Here is a 20,157-nt window from a genome sequence, read left to right on the forward strand (position 1 = left end):
AGTAATATTGGAATCCTAACAGTTTTGGATGGCATTTAACTAAGAAAAATCTACAATTCTCGCAGCTACTTTCTGAATAAACAAACCTTGAATTAATCGTATTTATGCTGGTTAATCCAATAGATCTAATCAAAATCAAGTATTTATTTCTATTTCTATTTCAGTGAAGGTATAAAACACCTGTGTAGAGGTCACACTCCCCTCTTTATGGCAGCTGTCAGCATGTGTCTGCAGCTGAGTGACTCTCCTGTTATTGTGTCTGCAGCTGATCTTAGCTCTTATTACCTCTACAGACTATCACAGACAGCCTGTCCGTATATCCACGGAGCTCAGAGTTGTTAAAAAACGTTGATCAGACTTTTTTTTAAGCCGATCTTTGATGCTTTATGTTGGCTGGACTTTGAGCACTGAGTCGGTGGGCGTTTTTCTGACAGCAGAATGTGGGGCATTTGGAGCAGAACTATGGTGAGTAGAGCACCTTTAGCTCACTATGCTTGTTTTTAATGGCTGGATAACATCCAGATGTTGTTTTCGGTGCTGAAATCAATCGCTTTGCTACCACAATTCAAGCGGTGATCAATCCGCATTGTTGTTAATGAGTAGAAGAATGCAGCTGGCCAAACTAGCCGACTTAGCTTGTAGTGTTTTATATTAGCCTAGCTAGCGCTTTATAACAGTGAGCTAGCTAACATAAGTGGGTCAAAGGTGATTCAGTGTTTGACTAAAAATAAATTAGACTAAGAGGCACCCGAGGAAAAGCTTTATTTAAACCGTAATATTCACTTTATAAAGTTTGGTATATGTATGAAGGTGCATATTTGCTAGGGAGAGAAAATAACGTTAATCACAATAACGTTTGAAGCGAACTTTATTTAAAACAGAAGCAATAACAAAACATGAAGAGTGAAAGGGGAACAGGCGAAAAGGGCTTAATTATTCGTCAAAATACTGGTTTTCTTGACTAGATTTTAACCTATAATAACATTATTATGCCAGAAAATATTTATTATTGTATAGGTGAGAGCATCGGTGGTGTTTTAAAGTGTACAGCAAGTTACGTTACAGCGTGATGTTAAAAGTAAGCATATGCTGAGCTAGTGTTGCTTTCACTTCAGGTTGTTTATTTCACAAGAATTGAATCAGTTACATGGATTTTTCAGTGTTGACAATTCAGTTCATGCTATGTGTTACATTAGAGCCTTTTAAAATACCTCTGAGTATTCAAAATGTTTGTTAAAATTTGTGTTTACTTAATATTTTGTTGACATTTTCACCGAAAGCGAAGCTGAAAATGAGTACAGACTGCCCTCTTCTGACAGTATTTGTCACTACATTCTATCAAATCTTAGACATTAGTGTTTTCATATTTCTATTAAAGTTCAAAAACATTACATGCAGGAAGCACAAGTAAGCGCTGGCATAAATATTGATAGGTCTTCTCCATCCCCATCCACCTTAGATCCAGCTTTGTCTCCTGTGTGCTCGGCTGTTTTTGAGCAGTTTGAGGTGGTGTCACTGTCTGAGTTGTCAGAGGTGGTCCAAAAATTAAGACCTCCACAATACCACTTAGACAGTACTCCTCCCCAGTTTTTGAGGTATGATTCAACGCAGTTGGATCGTGCATTTGAACTTGGATAAATGCATCCCTAAATGCACGAAAGCCTACTTGGAGTTTGCAAAAAAACTCCACATGAAAGCCAAGCAGGCCATCTAGCCACCCTTCCATAAAACCCAGATCAGTGGAGGGTATTTATATTATCTTACAAGCACTTTGGACAACTGAAGCCTTTTTTTTAAACATGCCATACAAATAAACTTTGACTTGACCTGACTTCATACCTCTTTCACTACCATTTCAACAAAAAAATAAGTGTAAGGCACCCAGTACTGGGTTTTTTCTTTTCTTCATGTGGTCTAAATTACAGAAATTCTGGTATTTTGCCAACCTATCTGTGCAGTTTTTATCTATCTTTGCAGGTGCTTATATCATCTCATTCTGAACACAAACAAAACCAAGGAGATGATATTTGACCTCCTGGGAAGTAAGATCACATGACCTTGTTTTAACCAGCGATAGTCTGATAGAGCAGGTGAACTTGTATGGGCATTCAAATGGATAACTCACTGAAATGGAATAAACATGTTGATTTCTTGTGTGTCAAACTGCCTCAAAGGCTGCATTTTCTCCGCAGACTCAGACTGCTCTGTGTGAGTATGATTGTATTGACTTTTTATAATGCTGTCATAGAAAGTCTGATCAGATATGGGATGGCAGCCTGGGTTGACTCTCACTGTTCAGAGTGGATCAAAGACTGAAAAAAATGTTAAAATGTGCCAAGTAGGTGACTGGAGAGAGAATTTACCTGTCCCTTTAATCTATCTTCGAACAAATCAGTCAGGCCAAAGAATTCTGAAGGACCTTTCTCGTGTTTTTTATGAAGAGTATGAAGCCTTATCTTCTGGGAGACGGTACAGAGCTTGTAGATATAAAAGCAATCGCTCCCCTTCCTCCCTACATCCGTCTATCTTCTCAATAATCTACTCAGACTCAATGTCTATCAGTTTGTAGTCTTTTAGGTTAACAGCTACTTTAATTTAGTTGTGTTGTTGTACTTTTGCACTTATTTTATTGTGACATTTGTTCCTGATTTTACCTTGCTCATATATCTTTCAGTGGTATCTCATTTTAACATTATTCCTGTGTAATTGTACTTCTCAACCTATTTTGGTTTTTACTTGGTCATCTTTAACTGTCCATTATGTGCTTTTTTATTTGTTATGTCCATGCATGTTGCCTTCTTGTACACGTGATGTATTCCAATCTGCTTATCCCAGTGAGGACAGTGCAATATTGCAGGGCAGGTGCAATATAAACTTTTACCTGTAACACCCTTTTTATATCTTTTCTCCTTTATCTTGTGACACCATGGATGACACCTGTCCACACCAAAAATTCAGAATTATTGAAACAGTAGAGAATAGAATACCATTTTGAAAGGCCCAGTATCCAAAAGGATAAAAGTTAATGCTATTTAAGTCAGTAAGTGTCCTGAGTTATTTTCATTAGCTTTGAATATTAACCAGGCACTTCTATAAATCACACTTATTGTAATTAAATGTGTTTGATGCCTCTTAGGTGAAGGTGGGGGTGGCAAAGCCATGTGGCTTAATGAAACCATGCCACTTGGTGAAGCCCGTCTCAGCGACCCGGGTCTCTGGCAGATACTTGACCCATCAGAAAGGTCTTCCCACGCTGCCCGTCCCCCCTCTGCAGCAGACCTGTGAGCGATACATCACCGCCTTGGAGCCCATCGTGGACGGGGACGAGCTGAAACACACCAAAGAGCTGCTGGAGGAGTTTCAGAAAGCTGGAGGGGTTGGAGAAAAGCTGCAGAGAGGGCTGGAGAAGAGGGCGAGCAATGCCAGCAACTGGGTGAGGCAATCTGAATATAAACTTTTTTTGGTTATTTTTATTTTTAGATTTACTTTTGGGTTTATGATGCCTTTATTTTAGAGACAGGGCAGGATAGAGAGGCAATATGGGCTGTCTTATGTGGGACAGGAGCAGCAGATCTTACCTGAACCTTGGTCGCCCAGTTAGAGGACCATAGCCGGCATACATGGGGCTGGTAATTATACCAGAATTTAGAACTTGAATGTTATATTATAAACCCCAAATCCAAAATAATTGGGACAGGAGCATGTTTACCACTGTGTTCCATCTGTTGTGAAAACACTCACTTTACACACAATCCTAACTTTTCTGCAACTGGGGTTACTAGTTAAAATCAAACAACACTGACAGCTTTTCCAATTCCTTTTGCAACATAAATATGGTAGGTCCTAGGTTCCCAAAGTTGGATAATTTCTTGTTTTTAATCATCCAAATAGCAGGCATACTCCTGCACAAGCCGTAAGTTGTTCAATAACATTGGCAGTGTTTTAGTTCTGAAACATGATAATTTTAATGGGTTCGTTCCTCCCCATCTAACTTTTCATATGAAATAGACTCATTTTTATAAAGCTAAGTCTCTTTTTGGTTTGATCAATCATTGAAATAACAGAGAATGTATTGTTTAAAACTTCTGGATCAAAAATATTGAAAATATTCTCCACCTTGACTTTGGGAATTATTTCTTGTGTGACACATTTACTTCTTTTTTTTTTTTTTTTTTTTGCAAAAAAATACCAGATGTTTGACTAATTTCTTAGGAATCAGCATTATTTTGTGTTATTTTATATCTAGTGTATATTTTCTAATTGTTTGGTCTTTGTTTTTGATGTTTGTGTCTTCATAGTTGTCCGAGTGGTGGGTGCAGGTTGCTTACCTAACATACAGACTTCCTGTGGTGGTGCATTCAAGTCCGGGGTTGGTTCTACCTCGCATGAACTTCAGGGACAAGCAGGGACAAATGAGGTGATCACACTCGCACATACAGACAGCTAGTGTTCTGCAAAATTATAGCAACTTTATTGGCCGTGCAGTAAAATGATCTGGATACGATATCACGATAAAGTTTATGTGGATTACCAGGATAAACTTTTGACCTTTTTTCATTTAATTGTAAAACTGATTGTAAAAATCAGGGCTAGGGATAGAATTTTTAAACATGTAATATTGAAAAATATCATATAAAAAACATTTACAACCTTGGCTGATGCCACCTATGCTTGGGAAAGGAAAGGAAAGGAAAGAATACCTTAAAAGTAATCCATGCAGCAGGATTACAGGACTGAGTGGTGGATCTATGCTGTATAACCAACATAAGAAAATGTTCAAAGAAGTTAATGTTTAAATGAATCTCTCTCTCTCTGTCTGTTTTAAGGTTTGCTGCAAAGCTGATAGCGGGTGTTCTTGACTTTAAGACAATGATTGACAAGTGAGTACTGAGGTCAAGATTTTCTCTCTATTGATCCTTCTCATGCTTTTCTCTTCATTTCTAATTGCTATTTTGAGAGGCATCTGGCTGCAGACCTCTGTGGTGGGGCGTTTTTGGCTCATCCGTTGCAGACTTCTACAGTGGGACGACCTTTTATCCCCCTAACCCTAACCTTTAGGGTTCGGATGCCTAACCTTAACCCTCTTTGTGTTTTCCTTAGTCTGCAGTGTGTTAAATCTTCCTGAGTAAATTTTCAATTTTTAGTCAAAAAACTCTCTGTCAGTGACCAGTAAACACACTATATTGCCAAAAGTATTCACTCACCCATCCAAATAATTGAAATCAGGTGTTCCAATCACTTCCATGGCCACAGGTAAAATAAAATCAAGCACCTAAGCATGCAGACTGTTTCTACAAACATTTGTGAAAGAATGGCTCGCTCTCAGGAGCTCAGTGAATTCCAGCGTGGTACTGTGATAGGATGCCACCTGTGCAACAAGTCCAGTGGTGAAATTTCCTCACACCTAAATATTCCACAGTCAACTGTCAGTGGTATTTTAACAAAGTGGAAGCGATTGGGAACAACAGCAACTCAGCCACCAAATCGCTACAGAGTCAATCGCTACAGACCTCCAAACTTAATGTGGCTCTCAGATTAGCTCAAGAACAGTGCGTAGAGAGCTTCATGGAATGGGTTTCCATGGCCGAGCAGCTGCATCCAAGCAATACATAACCAAGTGCAATACAAAAAGCGTCGGATGCAGTGGTGTAAAGCACGCCACCACTGGACTCTAGAGCAGTGGAGACGCATTCTCTGGGGTGATGAATCGCGCTTCTTCATCTGGCAATCTGAGTCTGGGTTTGGCGGTTGCCAGGAGAACGGTACTTGTCTGACTGCATTGTGTCAAGTGTAAAGTTTGGTGGAGGGGGGATTATGGTGTGGGGTTGTTTTTCAGGAGCTGGGCTTGGCCCCTTAGTTCCAGTGACAGGAACTCTGAATGCTTCAGCATACCAAGAGATTTTGGACAATTCCATGCTCCCAACTTTGTGGGAACAGTTTGGGGATGGCCCCTTCCTGTTCCAACATGACTGTGCACCAGTGCACAAAGCAAGGTCCATAAAGACATGGATGAGAGAGTTTGGTGTGGATGAACTTGACTGGCCTGCACAGAGTCCTGACCTCAACCCAATAGAATACCTTTGGAATGAATTAGAGCAGTGACTCAGAGCCAGGTCTTCTCGTCCAACATCAGTGTGTGACCTCACAAATGCGCTTCTGGAAGAATGGTCCAAAATTCCCATAAACACACTCCTAAACCTTGTGAAAAGCCTTCCCAGAAGAGTTGAAGCTGTTATAGCTGCAAAGGGTGGACCGACGTCACACTAAACCCTATGGATTGAGAATGGGATGTCACTTACATTCATATGCTAGTCAAGGCAGGTGAGCAAATGCTTTTGGCAATATGGTGTATGTTATTCAGTAGGTCATTCTTGAGTAATGTACATCACTTCCTGCCCACGATCAAGGTCGCCCCACCGTAGAGGTCTGCAGCCAGATCCTCTTGGTTATCTCTGATTATGGAATGAAAAATAGCCCTGAAGTTGATTTTTTTAGCTTCTGAGTGGGTCATACTGTGCTGGATCTACCCCTGATCTTTACCTCACTCTGTGCACTCATGCAACAAATATAAAAACACTTATCTCTTCAAAGCTGCAGTCAGCTGATTGTCGGACTGAAGACTTTAATCACGGATGGCATTTTTGATCCTTTAAAAAATCACAAAAATCTTTATGAGGCATAAACACCTATAAAACTATCCTTAAACTCCCTTTAAAAGGCCTTATGCACATTTTCTTTATATCTTTATACTCATGGATTCTTCTGCATTTACACCTGGATTTCTTTCAAACTGTCATAGTCCAATTGTTTCTGCAAATTAAATCCTCTTGTCTTGGTCTTCAGCATCTGGGGATTGTAGTAGCTTATGACAAAAGGAGTAAATTGTAAAATGCTCTAAATAATGCTGTGAATAAGTGAGAGATGTGTCTGTTTGCAGTGAAACATTACCTGTTGAATACCTTGGAGGAAAGCCTCTGTGCATGAATCAGTACTATGAGGTGCTGTCATCCTGCCGTATCCCTGGTCTGCAGAAAGACTCTATAGTGAACCACGCCAAGAGCCCCAAACCGCCCAGACACATCACCGTGGTGCACAACTTTCAGGTGAGGAGTTCTACACCGTTAAGCATATTTGACGCTCAAAGTCAAGGTTATCTGACCACTGTCAGTACTTTGTGCCACGGTTAACTTCCTTGGCCCTGGTATGGATGGGAAAGGTGGGCTCCAGTACAGTATGATTGGCCATGCATGCACTTAAGCATGGATGTGCAATGTAGATGTGGTGTATAATCAATCTTACAGTTCCTTTTGACACTTTCTTCAAACCAGGGGTCTTCAAGTCTGGGAGAGTGAGCCTCCCCTAAAAGAACACAATGAAAGTTGCTCTCTGTAGCTTCCTGTCAGAAACATCTCATGGCTTGGTCTCCTTACCCGGCTGCTCTGGTCCCCGCATGGGGAGGCCTGCCTCACACCTAAAGATTTTAGAGATGAGAGATTTTAGAGGGTCATACCTGATCAAAAAACTCAAAATAAGCCACTAAAGTGAGCCACAGTGACTAGCTTGAACCAGACCAACCTGTAAACTTAAACTAACAGAGTCGTTCTCATCTCTCCTGGTTTCAGTTCTTCATGCTGGACGTGTACAACAGCGACGGGACTCCTCTGACATCTGATCAGCTCTACATTCAGCTGGAGAGAATCTGCAGCTCGTCTCTGCAGAGCAAACCGGAGCCTGTCGGCATTCTCACCACACAGCACCGAGACTCGTGGGGAAAAGCCTACGTCAACCTCATCAAAGGTGAGCGACTAGTGAGTGAGTGGTGTGATGAGTAATGTAAATGGGGAGGTAAAATCATAGCTTTAAGAAAACTGAAAAATCAAATTGGCTGAAGTGACATTGAAAGAGTGGATTATATGTAGGAGATATATATATATATATATATATATTCATATTCAATGATGTTGTCGTACAGACAAATTTGCTTCTCATATTTCTCTTGCAACACCCTGTTGACTTCCTGCTGCTGCACATCCATCCTGTTTTACTTGTTCATCTTTATACATATTAATTGGTGCCAATTATAACAATTTTATACAAATAAAATCATTAAAAACAATCAAAGACTGTTGTTGATAACATATGCCATATCAAACTGAATGCATCAGTATTTTAAAAAGCACAATGATAACCAAATGAATTATCGAACTACACCAAACAACAATAATCCTTAATTTGGTATCTTGTTCTGGATGTGTCCAGATAAAACCAACAAACAGTCGGTGTCAGTGATCCAGAGGAGCATCTTCACACTGTGTCTGGACGGAGCAATGCCTCAAGTGTCCGATGAGACAAGAAGAAGCTCTGCAGCTGTCCAGATGCTACACGGAGGAGGAAGTCAGTGCAACAGCGGGAACCGCTGGTTTGACAAGACACTGCAGGTGACTCTAACCTAATCCTATGCAGACTTTCCAAAGTTAAAGTGCAGTTTTGGTTTGATTTTAGCTCATTTACCCCACAGTTGTAAGTTCTGATGATGGCATAAAGCTTGTACATGTTTGCAAATGCCTCCATTTAAAACACTTCTCTCTGCAGCCTCAGGCTTTCAGTTCTGTAAGACTCCAGTTTGCATGTGTTCATGCCTGTAGTATTTATTTGTCTATTAACTTTTTATTTGTGCACAAACAAGAAAACTTGAAAGGCTTCACACACTCTGATACTGTATATTTAGAGTTTCTTGCATCACATTTACATCACCATGAAGATAGAAAACCCCAACTGTTTTGTACAAGTTCGACTTATTATTACAGGAAATAAACATTAAAGGGCTAGAATAAACCTGGGCAAGGTTTCTTCAAAGTTGTTGTGTTTTTAAGGAGTTATAAAGTCATTAAAGTTCTCCAAACCCATACTGGTTTAATACAGGCAAAGTAAAGTCTACATTCTGAAGGGCCAAATTAAAAATAAAGGTTACCCTTTAAGGAAAAGTGTTTGAATTGGAAAAAATAATCACACCCTCAAACAATGCAAGTCAACACTTATTTAGTAAGTAAAATTAAAACAGTGCAAATGCTCAGAAGTTTAGAGACGAAGCAAAGTCTTCAAAAAGCCTCAAACTCTGACTGTTATGATACCAGGATCTTGAACTTTGATATCACTGTAGTGAACACAACAATGCAGATACATTTGAATTTCACAGCATCTAAACTAGAAGTCCTAGCCCCTCAACACCGGTCAGTTTTTCATTATCAAAAATAGCAACCTAATGCATGCACACTGTCAAAATAGCACAAACAAGTTATGTTGAGAACAAGATGCAAGCTCTAGCCCTAGCGCTGCTTCTGCAGATGGCTGTCAACATGAGTCTGGTTCTGCTCAACATTCCTTCCCATTAAATGGAAGGTTTTCCTCGCCACTGTAATGGGGCTAAATACTGCTGGTGCTGAGCTCATGGTGATTAATGCTGGTCTTTATTATGATAGGCCACATCGACCGTACGGTCTAGACCTGCCCTCTTTGTTCAGTGTCCCAGGATAACTTTGGTTACAAGTTATGAAAAACAAAGATTGATTGATTGATATTTATACAAATAAAGGCAGTGTGTAGGAGTTTGTGCACCATATTTGATGGATTAATTCCTCTCCTTCACATCTGTCTTATGAAAGAGATGTAGTTTTTGAAATTTTCTGTACTTTTCTATACTATTGATCTTCTTTGAATCATCATGGCCTTTAAATAAGTGAATCATGAGGTAAAAACAGAACTTTTAACGGTTGTTAAAGATGTTATAACATTAATTGTTGCCATGTTAGTCTCAGGAAAAACCAAGTTGATCCGTTGCAGCGCAGTGTTTGTCAGACAGGAAAGAGACACTTTGAAAAGTCAGCACACTCGCTGGCAAACATGACTGGATTAGACTGAGTTGTTGTCTGTCACGCATCACTCTGTTATGCTAACGGCGGCATCAGTTACGCCTTGTGTGTGCACTACAACATGATGGAGTTGATAAGGTCTGTTCCAAAAAGTAAACCTGTGACAGTATTACCAGTAATACCAGTTTACAGCCACCACTATGTATCAGAGACATCTGCCCTTTTGACAGATATCGGCACATCGGCAGATTGTGGAGCATGAGCAGATGACAGTAACAGATTTTTGTCGGGTGTGTAGTATTAATTAGATCTTAACATCTTGCACATTTTCAGTTCTAGAGAAGAGTTTTTTTTTTTTTTTTAATCAGGCAGAAGCAGCCATATGCTGGAAAAACTGATCTGTTTTCATGGTCAAACATGAGAGGACATGTTTGGAGTCTTACACAAAAAATATAACAAAAAAATAATCTGCATCGGCATTTTCAGTTAGCTTTAATGTTCTTTCAAACATGAGCATCAGTCCATATTTTCATAACTGGTTCATCTCTACTTAAGATAATAACTCATCATCTGAATTGTTCTGTTTTTGTCTCAGTTCATTGTCGGAGTGGATGGGACGTGTGGTGCGAACTATGAGCACGCTCCGGCCGAGGGCCCCCCCATCGTGGCCTTGATCGACCACGTTGTTGAATACACGTAAGCACTGAAGCTCAGAGGTTTTTATCTCTGTGGGTGAAGGTTTGATTCCTCCTTGTTGATGCATCTTTGAAAAGTCAGAAACAAAACAAAGACTCACAGTAGCTACTATCATCACGAGCAGGAAAAGTTTTCCCACATTCACTGTTGTGTTAGTCTTCACAGTCTTCTATCTCTTGCTTGCTCATGTTCACAGGAGTAAACCAGAAATGACTCGAACTCCCATGGTGCCTCTGCCCATCCCCAAGAAACTTCACTTCAGCATCACGCCAGAGATCAAGAAAGACATCGAGGAGGCAAAACACAACATGAACATGTGAGGCCTGATTTTACTATGAGGAAGTATGCTCATATTTAAATATTTATTATCAATAAATTTAAACCAGGACTCTCTCTGCGTTGATTTTCTCCTCTCAGCCTGGCAGACGACCTAGAAATGAAGGTCTATGTGTTCGGACACTTTGGGAAAAATGTTCCGAAGTCTCATAAGATGAGTCCTGATGCATTCATCCAGGTAGCTCTACAACTGGCTTACTACAGGTGAGAGGGTGTGAGGGAGAGGTCGGCTTTGTTTGAAGGTTTTTGACTCTTTACTGTCAAAACAAGCGACAAACAATTCATTATGGTACAGTAGGGTAAGGTTAATTGTCTGTTTAGGGAAGCATGTATTTAGCTTTAGTGATGAATTTCATTTTTTCCTTTCATTCATTTAACCTTTGTTTAAGTCTTGAAAATCATTGAGGTTTCCCTCATTTACAATCATGGCGAGATACAATCAGACACAAAAAAAACAAACAAAAAGAAGAATAATACTCAGTTAAAACAATCACATAATGAAGTGAAATGTAAATAAGAGCAACAGAAGCAAAGAGCAATTAGGCTTCTGTCTTTAAACTTGAGGTCACAAAAACCATCTCATATGTAGAGTTTTACTATTTTTATCAAATACCTTTTAATGAGATGACTCATTAATCTTGTGTTTGATTACTCTTAATGTAGAACCACAACATACTGTAAGTCTGCCACAGGTTTTCTCACTCTGCTTCTCTCCTTTTGTTTCTCCAGGATGTATCAGCGCTGCTGCGCCACGTATGAAAGCGCCTCTCTCCGCATGTTCAGACTCGGTCGAACTGACACGATCAGATCTGCCTCAAATGCCTCCGCCGCCTTTGTCAGAGCTTTTGATGACCCCAGCAAACAGGTATGAGACATTTTGATTCGCTGCAGCTGAACTCTCTAACATTATAAGAACTGGCTTTATCATACAGTGTCTCATGCAGAAGCACATGAACACTGAGATCCATGTCTGAATGAGATAAATCAAAGACAGAACTAGAGTACAATGATGAAAATTTTTAAAGATGAAGATTTTCAGTGTTTCTCAAAGTTTCAAGTCAACTTTTCAGATGCAATCCTATACTGCAGTCTACTGTAAGATGTGTTTAATATTCATGTTTTTCACAGAACACAGAGAAAGTTGATCTGATGGTAAAAGCTGTGACAGCACACAGGTCATACACCAACATGGTGAGTACACTCTCATACAAATGTAGATGCTCCATGCCAGTGTTAAATTTGGTGGCCATTTCAAAGTTAGTCTTCAGATTTAAATGCTTTTTTGTTTTAGTCACATTTAAGTCATTTTTGCCATTGCAGCTAAGCCAGTTTATTTGAGGCATTTATTTTCTTTGAATTTATTTTGTTAGCCATGTTGTAAAATTAAAGTCCCTATAAAGTAAAATCTTGTGTTTTAACAAACTAGATATATTAAAATAAGGTTGCTGTACATTTGAAAAAACTGAGATCTATGTGTGACTGAAGTTTGGATTCAGACTGAAGGTTTTTCACCTCTTTTACAATGTGGTTTTATTTTGGCGGGTCAAATATAGCAGCCCTTGACATAACCAGTCGCTATGGGGAAATACTGCAAACGCTACAGTGATATAAAATCACCAAGTAGTAAAGCTCAGTACAGTCTGATTTTAGCTGATGTCGCTGCCTTCATTGAAAGTTAACAGACAGCTACATGCTGTTTTTGTCCACTGTGAGAAATTTCCCAAATCTGTCAACCACAGTGGCCTATGGATCACTGATGGAGAGGTTTGTGCCAGAAAACAGTAAATGTAATCCCCAACTTCTGTCCCTGCTCTGGCTCAGAGCCAGACTGCTGCCTGCATGTGACACTTATTTCAGGACTCAAAAGAAGCTCGAGAATCTTTTTCACAATCTGATTAAAACTCTGTAATTTCTGTAGTGATTCTCTATTGGGAAATCGCTGACTTTCCCCTATCTAGAGTTGTTGGCTGTGATGTGACACCTTCCTGAAACAACCTTTAAACCACTGATGATAGGATGGACACCTACAAGCATAAACTCAGATCAGCCAGTCACATGTTTGTAATGATAATCAGTTGATATTGATTAGTTCCTTATCAGTCACTGCATCTTTAATTTCTAGTTGTTAAAAACATATTTTCTCTCTGTTTTCCAGGCGATCAGCGGCCAGGCCATAGACCGACACCTGCTGGGCCTGAAGCTGCAGGCTGTGGAGGAAAAACTCGCCGTGCCTGAACTTTTCAAAGACCCCGCCTATGCTAAAGCCTTACACTACCAGCTGTCAACGAGCCAGGTAAGAGCAGGGCTGGAATATAGCTGGGAAAAAGGCATTTAGATTTTTGATATTTTCCTCTATACTAGATATTCTGCTTGTAAACTCACATCTTTATTATATTCCTAAAGGTGCCATCTAAAACCGACTGCGTTATGTGTTTTGGCCCGGTTGTACCTAACGGATACGGCGTCTGCTACAATCCCATGGAGGATCACATAAACTTCGCCATGTCGTCTTTCAACACGTGTAAAGAAACGAACGCGGCTCAGCTGGCTCAGGCCATGGAGGACGCTCTGCTGGACATGAGGACTGTGCTGGAGCAAACGCCCAGAGCTAAACTGTGAAACTCCAGAGACAGATGAGTCAGATCTGACAGAGTACACGGGTTATGACACAATCAGAGGGCGGGATGAGTTTGTTTGATGTTTTTTATTTGTGTAAATAAATCAGAAAACCACAGAGGGCCTTTAGACCATGAAGCCTGTTTGGGTAGATATTTATTACATTGATTTAATTAACTTTTATAGAAGAATTGAAGAAATTTAATACATTTATTAAGGTTTTTTGACTGAAAAACTTTCTGTACAGACCTGACCCTTTCTCCAGCCCTGCCCTCGTAGATCACTGATGATAGGTTAGACAAAAGCCTTTGTTTCTGGGCTCTTTCTCATTTGAAACAACTGCAAGTACCCTATGATTTTACCAACTTGAATTGGTATTTAATTGATTTGATTCTTTATAAACTTCGCCCCAGTGAAAGAATAAGACAAAGCTACAGTAGGGTGAGTGAGAAGAACTCCAAATCGATTAAAACTCGTTAAAATGGTTAAAAACACCACTGATGTCTGATGCCAGTGATGTTGGCTAATGTTAGCATCCTCCCACAGTACATCAGCAAAGTGCCTGTTCTGCCCACTAGTTGATGTGAACTCTAGCTGGCTTACGTTACAGATTAACATCTACAATACATCATGCTAGCCTTACTGGGAATAAATATTAGTAAGTTTGCTCACAGGTAACATTATGCCCAAGAGGAAGTTGGTCTAACCTTGCATCTTGCTATGAGAGGATGCTGTCTGATTGGAAGTGCAGTGGACCAATCAGAGAGCCAACAAAGGGTCAGTTCTTGTGTCTCAAATGAAAAGGGCTGTTAAACACCAAACTCCCCCTAAACCACACCCTGGGATCACCACTGGAGATATGACTTCACAAGCTGCTGTTGGTAGTCTGCACATTTTTTATTTTCTCACGATGTTATTGATCCTAATTATGCACTTTAAATGATTTCACTGCCTTTACTGTGGTACAAAACATGCACGATTCACGTACTTCTGTTCAAAGACTCAAAGCATCACTTTTTATACATTTTTATTGTTTTATCTACGAATCAGTTGTTAAATCAGTTCTGCCAATCAGTTGATTTTTTGTGTTTGCTGCCTGTCTGACTATGATAAATATCATTACTAAGAGGACGCAACCTTGTTTTTAGATATATCACATTACTGCAGGCATGAAAAGAGCATTCAGAAGTGTAAAGAGCACATAATCCTAGAAACACAGGGAAATAAAACAGTGCTGCAGTACTTAGGAGTAGGGGTTTATTCTTGGATTGTTCTCAGAGCTACAGAGCTGCAGATCGCCTCTCTCCACGTTCAGACACAAAACAAGAGGAAATGTCATGCAGCATCACAATGTAACGGGCCTGATTGTGTCTGGATACCATCAGAGCTGTATGCTTGCAGGTAGAGGGAGCAAATTATGCTCAACATATGGAGCTTTTGTGGCAGCAGTCTGTTCTTTGTGAATCAGAAGGGATTCACCCCATCCAGACCTCGTAATATCATGAATAAACATATATTTTGGGCATTCAGATACCATGTAGTTGTTTTTAATGCTTTGTGTGGATGCACCTCATTGGGTGCTGCTATCTGTCGGCTCAGGCTGCATGCACAGGCAGCTACGATGCATTAAAGACCGCCCTGTCAGCTGACTTGATCTGCTGTATTCTGCTAGTAAACTAAAGCATGGCTTTATTTACATCTTTGCTTGGAGTGATGGGGATTTGGGCTTCTTTTTGGAGATCTGGATTATTCATCTCAACTCTGTAACAAGAGTTCTAAAACAGATCATCATTTGGTCCCATTATGGCTTTGTTATCAGGGATGCAGGATATTATTGGCATTACACCAGTATCGGCAGTTATGAACATTTTTGCAGCCGATATTTTGGCTCTAAAAGTCTGCCATCGCCTGCTCCCCAAAGATACACACTAGTTAAAAAAAAAAAACGCAAGTGCGGTACAATCACGCTTTGAAAACCTTCTGACTCTGTCGCCAGAACTTCCAAGTCTGGATCACTTACCATGTCTACCAGACTTTTGTCACTGCAACTTCCTCAACACAGGGCAGTTGTTCCATTGCTCCTTCCTGAACACTTTCTTTCCCTTCCAGTAACTGCTGTGAATGTCTGGGTAATGTTGGGTAGGGTTTCCTGAGCAATGTGCATGTGAAAGTCTTATTTAAGGACTGAAATTTCCTAATTTGTTCATCCTCAAGCTTTCATTTGTGTGTCTTAAGAACTGAAGAGTTATGCTTGAACTACATTTAAATATCCGTATCGATATCAGTATCAGTACCGGCTAAATATTGGCATATTGGCAAAAAGATAGAACTTCCGTAGAGACCTCAAAGTAGAGGCTGCTCCTCTGTAGCAAAGAAGCCAGTTGAAGTGGATCAGGCATCTGATCAAGATTCCTCCTGGTTGACTCCCTGTGGAGGTCTTCTGGGCTTGAGACCCTGGGGTAGACCCAGAAATGGTCCAGGAATGCCTTTGACTCCCTCAGGAGGAGCTAGAAAACAATGCTGGGGAGAGGGACGTCTGAGTTGACTTGCTTCACCAGTTACCACCTCCATCTGACCTCAGATAAGCAGAGGAAGATGGATAGATGGAGTGGTATCTGCAAAAATCAAATATCATGCTACCCTACTTTTCTTCTCCAAAACAACTTAATGAGAAAAAGGGAAACCTCAAACGAAAGCCAGCTCCTCAGACATGCCTATCCGTGAATGACTCATCATGACTTCCTTGTAACTTGAACTCTTGAACAGTTGTCTCTTCAACTCAGTTCATTTCCCTGAAGGCTTATTATCTAAATAGTATATCAGTGTCCTTTAAAGCCCTGGTTCTTAACTGGTGGGTCAGGACCCAAAAATGGGGCCCTTTTAAGAGAATTGCCAAAAAATTCCTGGAGGCAAAAGTTGAACTAAAAAGTCCATTAAACTAATTTTAAAAATGCTTGTTTGTCCTGTCTCTTCGATTTGTTATGTGTCTTGTACTGTACTAGACCACAGCTCTATCATTTTACATCAAATAAGTCCAGTTGGTTGAAAAATATTTGAAATTTGGGTCTCAGTTTCTCAATGAACAGTGGATGATGGGTCTTCAGGCTCAATCAGTTGAGAACCACTGCTTAAAAGCATGTTAATGACAACATGAGGGAGAAAAGCTGTTAAAAAGGCACCGCTAGCCTCTTAGCTCCTAGCTAATTTAACCCCATTCATTCTTATCAGTGTCAGCCACAGAAACAATGTTTGTTGTTAGAATCAGAGGAGGGACGGAGAGCTTTGGTATCAGGTCATCAATGAAGATGGATTGTTTATAAAGAGGATGGATGTTTTTCACTAAAGAGCAATCACCTGATATCTGAATGCAAAACAAAGCTTAATGCAAGATATCTTTTAATTTCCACTCCATTCTGCCGAAATCAATAATGCAAAAGGCATCAAGTACAGATTCTTCAGAATTTGGAGTGGATGTTGGGAAGTCTTTCTAATGCAGTCAAATGGAATTATGTGATACTCTAAAACTATTTATTCACCTCAGAGTTTACATAATAAATCCTCTTATCTTCTCCAAACCTCTAAGCCACCACTTTTACTCTGGAAGGCTGCATTAGAAGCCTCATGGTTTTCCTGAAAGCACTTTAATTTTTATTTTTTTTTTTAGTTTTAGTGTCATTTCCATCTAACCTTGCAAAGCAGATGGATATGCCTGTTTCCATGTTTCTCACTGGCGAATCCATCTTACAAAGCTCCCATCTGAACCGTTAGGGCCCGGTTAGAAGGTGACAGGACCAATCAGTGACAAGGTGTAGTACTTTCAGGCGCGGTGGAGCGTGATGTAAGCAAGCAGCAACAAGAGGCTGGTGCCGTTATGGCGGGAGCTTAGCGTGGATACTGCTAAAGCGCTAGTTTTATCAGAACTTGATGACATTTCTTTGTTAAAAGATGAACAAAGAACAGCAGTGAGTTGTTTTCTTTTCAAAAGCGACAATGGCGACTGTAGACATGTACTGACATGTCTACAGTCGCCATGGTTTGCGTTATGTAGTTATGGAGTTTCGTCCTCGGTAGGGGCTACGACATCATGTGTTTTGTTGCTCTGACTGGCCCGTAAAGATGTGACAGACAGAATGTTCATCCAATCACCCTCCGAGTTTTTTTTTCAAAGGCTCTGCCCTTTCCCAAACACTGTGTATGAGTGGTTTACCAGATGGATGTGTTTCACACATCCATCTGGTATGCCAGGTTAATTTTCATCCACACTTGACAGCTCACTGCACATCTGGCTCCATGGATGCTCCTTGTATGAATCCATATTCCTTATTAACCTGCACTGTACACTTCTGTTTTCAAATACGTTTGATTCATGCCATTAAATGCAATGTTTGATTTTTTTTCAAGTCCGAAGCTGCATATTTTTGTCATTTCTGAAACATTTGTAAGCTGCAAAATCCCCAAACTTCCTCTTGCAGAGATTTAAACAGTGGACTTTAGCTGGTCAGTGAGCAACCCAGCATATTGTGTAAAATATCAAACATACAGCAAGTTTAATAGAAGAGAATTAATGATTGTGAATGTACAGATTCATGTAACTATAGTGGGAGGATTGTGCAGCAGGAAATTTCATAATATCAGTGAGCATGTGATGTGTGGTTGTACAATATGTCCAACATCCTCCTAATAAAATACTTTGGACACTTTAATCACTTCCTTTTGCTTTATTGTGCAAAGGTTTGTAATTTTGCACATATAAAGTTCTCAGCACTCTTTGTGACTCATCATTAAAAGAAAACAAGTGGGTGATAAGGGGGAAATAATTATGCATGGGTGTTCTCTGTTAAAAGATACTCCTCATTAAGTTCAACTATATGTATATGAAGGCCAGCTGTAAATGCATTCACATTCAGATCCCAGCTTGCTCTGCAGAAATATGTGTAACTTTGAGTTACAGGAAACATTTTTACGACTCCCCTGAGAGAAACTTCCCTTAAAAAAAGGAAGTATCTCTTTGAGGGATTTAGTTTTAAGGCTATGGTTGCATCACTGTCACATTCCTTCGGTCAGTGATTAATGGATCTCAGCTGCTGACACATCACCTCTGCAGCCTCTATCATCTCCTGCACACCAGAATGCAATATGCATGATATGCATTTACACTCTGTTAATCAAATCATGCAGCATTCAAATGGCAACCATAGCGCCATGTTGTGAAGTCGTGCAGAGGACAGGCTTGGCATCAGAGCGGTAACTGTATGTGAGAATCACAGCAAGGCAATACCAATATGAAGGCCTGAAGACAGTTTCTTCTCCTCTAGGGCTGAAGGATTCACAAAAATAATCCAAAAGCAATGTTTTTCCCCAAATTGTGATTGCGATTTATGCATTTATTATTAGGTTGCTCAACTTATGCATTTTTCAACATATTCAAGCAATAAATCATTCTATATTATAACCTACATTCAGTCAGGAACACTCATCATACATTTAACCCTTTTATTTTGAAATTGATATGCAGTTTTATTTTGCTGAGAAGGCTCTGCTCTAAAGATGCTCCCTGGGATAGTCAAGCAGCATGCTTTGACTTCCCAGGGAGCACATGGAAAGAAACCGATATATGGATGGATACATAAATGATGATGTGTATTGTAAACAATGAAATTATTTCAGAAGCAATTAATCATAGTAGCATGAATCTGAATATAAGGGTGCAACAAGCTTTAAGCTATAATGGAGGTGGCTGGGGTGGGGGAGGTTTAGCTGGCTCGCCCACTGCTAGAATAGAATGGGCTAGTTATTTTTGCTCATATTGCAAATTTGATACCAATTGCTTCATTTAGTCAACTTGGAGGCACCCTAGAGGGCACCTTTTCAAGTTTTGCCTGCTAAAAGAACACCAAAGAGAGCACTTTGGCTTATTTACAGTTACCCTGGAGGGAGCCCTGTTATGTTTTTTTCCACTTGGAAGGTGACATAGTTGGAACAACTGGAATTTTGTCTACTCAGATGGCCCCATGGAAGGCACTTCATCCCATTCTGTAGATTTACAGGACACCCTAGAAGTCACTTTGCTTAATTCTGCACACTTAGAGGGCATGCTAGAGGAAACATTGCCATTATTGCCAAACCAGGTGGCACATTGGAGGGAACTTTGTCAAATTTCTTCCACTTGGGAGGCATCCTAGAGGGCACAATGCTAATTTGATATTAGCATGCTCAGATGGCACTCAAGAGGGCATGGTGTCAAATTCTGCCAACTAAAAGGACGTCTTAGGGGGCACTTTGCCAATTTTTTGTCCTCAGATAGCACTGTTTTTGGCATTTTGACAAATTTTGCCTAATATTAGGGCTCCTTAGAGGGCACTTTGTCAAATTTTGCAGATTGAAAGGACATCCAAGATGTCACTTTGCCAAATTTTTCCAACTCAGAGGGCATCCTAGAGGGCACTTAAACAAATTTTGCCTACTATCAGGCTCCTAAGAGGGTGCAACATTCAATTTTGCATACTCAGATGGCATCCTAGAGAGCAGTTGGTCAAGTTTTGACATTCAAGGGCATCATAGAGGGCATATTGAAAATTTGCATACTCAAATGGCACCATGGAGGGCACTTTGTCAAATTTTGCCTTCTTGAGGGGCATTC

At 40.1% G+C, this 20,157-nt stretch overlaps 1 protein-coding gene across 1 annotated transcript; it reads left to right on the plus strand.

Moving 5' to 3' along the window:
* Positions 1 to 215: 215 nt before the first annotated feature.
* Positions 216 to 18,220, plus strand: crata (carnitine O-acetyltransferase a). Its single transcript, XM_041810598.1, has 14 exons — positions 216 to 465; positions 3,137 to 3,433; positions 4,299 to 4,417; positions 4,827 to 4,880; positions 6,938 to 7,103; positions 7,623 to 7,797; positions 8,260 to 8,438; positions 10,465 to 10,565; positions 10,762 to 10,881; positions 10,983 to 11,105; positions 11,631 to 11,766; positions 12,030 to 12,092; positions 13,057 to 13,194; positions 13,305 to 18,220. The coding sequence occupies exons 1-14, from the start codon at positions 439 to 441 to the stop codon at positions 13,518 to 13,520; spliced, it is 1,914 nt and encodes a 637-aa protein (XP_041666532.1). The 5' UTR covers positions 216 to 438; the 3' UTR covers positions 13,521 to 18,220.
* The last annotated feature ends 1,937 nt before the right edge of the window (positions 18,221 to 20,157 follow it).

Source organism: Cheilinus undulatus, linkage group 17 (genome assembly GCF_018320785.1).
Source record: "Cheilinus undulatus linkage group 17, ASM1832078v1, whole genome shotgun sequence".
Classification (NCBI taxonomy): Eukaryota; Metazoa; Chordata; class Actinopteri; order Labriformes; family Labridae; genus Cheilinus; species Cheilinus undulatus.

Coding starts and splice junctions, on each gene's coding strand:
- crata (XM_041810598.1), top strand. CDS start 439: ATGTGGGGCATTTGGAGCAGAACTATG. Junction 7,104..7,622: donor CCGTGGTGCACAACTTTCAG/GTGAGGAGTTCT, acceptor TCCTGGTTTCAG/TTCTTCATGCTGGACGTGTA. Junction 11,106..11,630: donor CTACAACTGGCTTACTACAG/GTGAGAGGGTGT, acceptor TTGTTTCTCCAG/GATGTATCAGCGCTGCTGCG.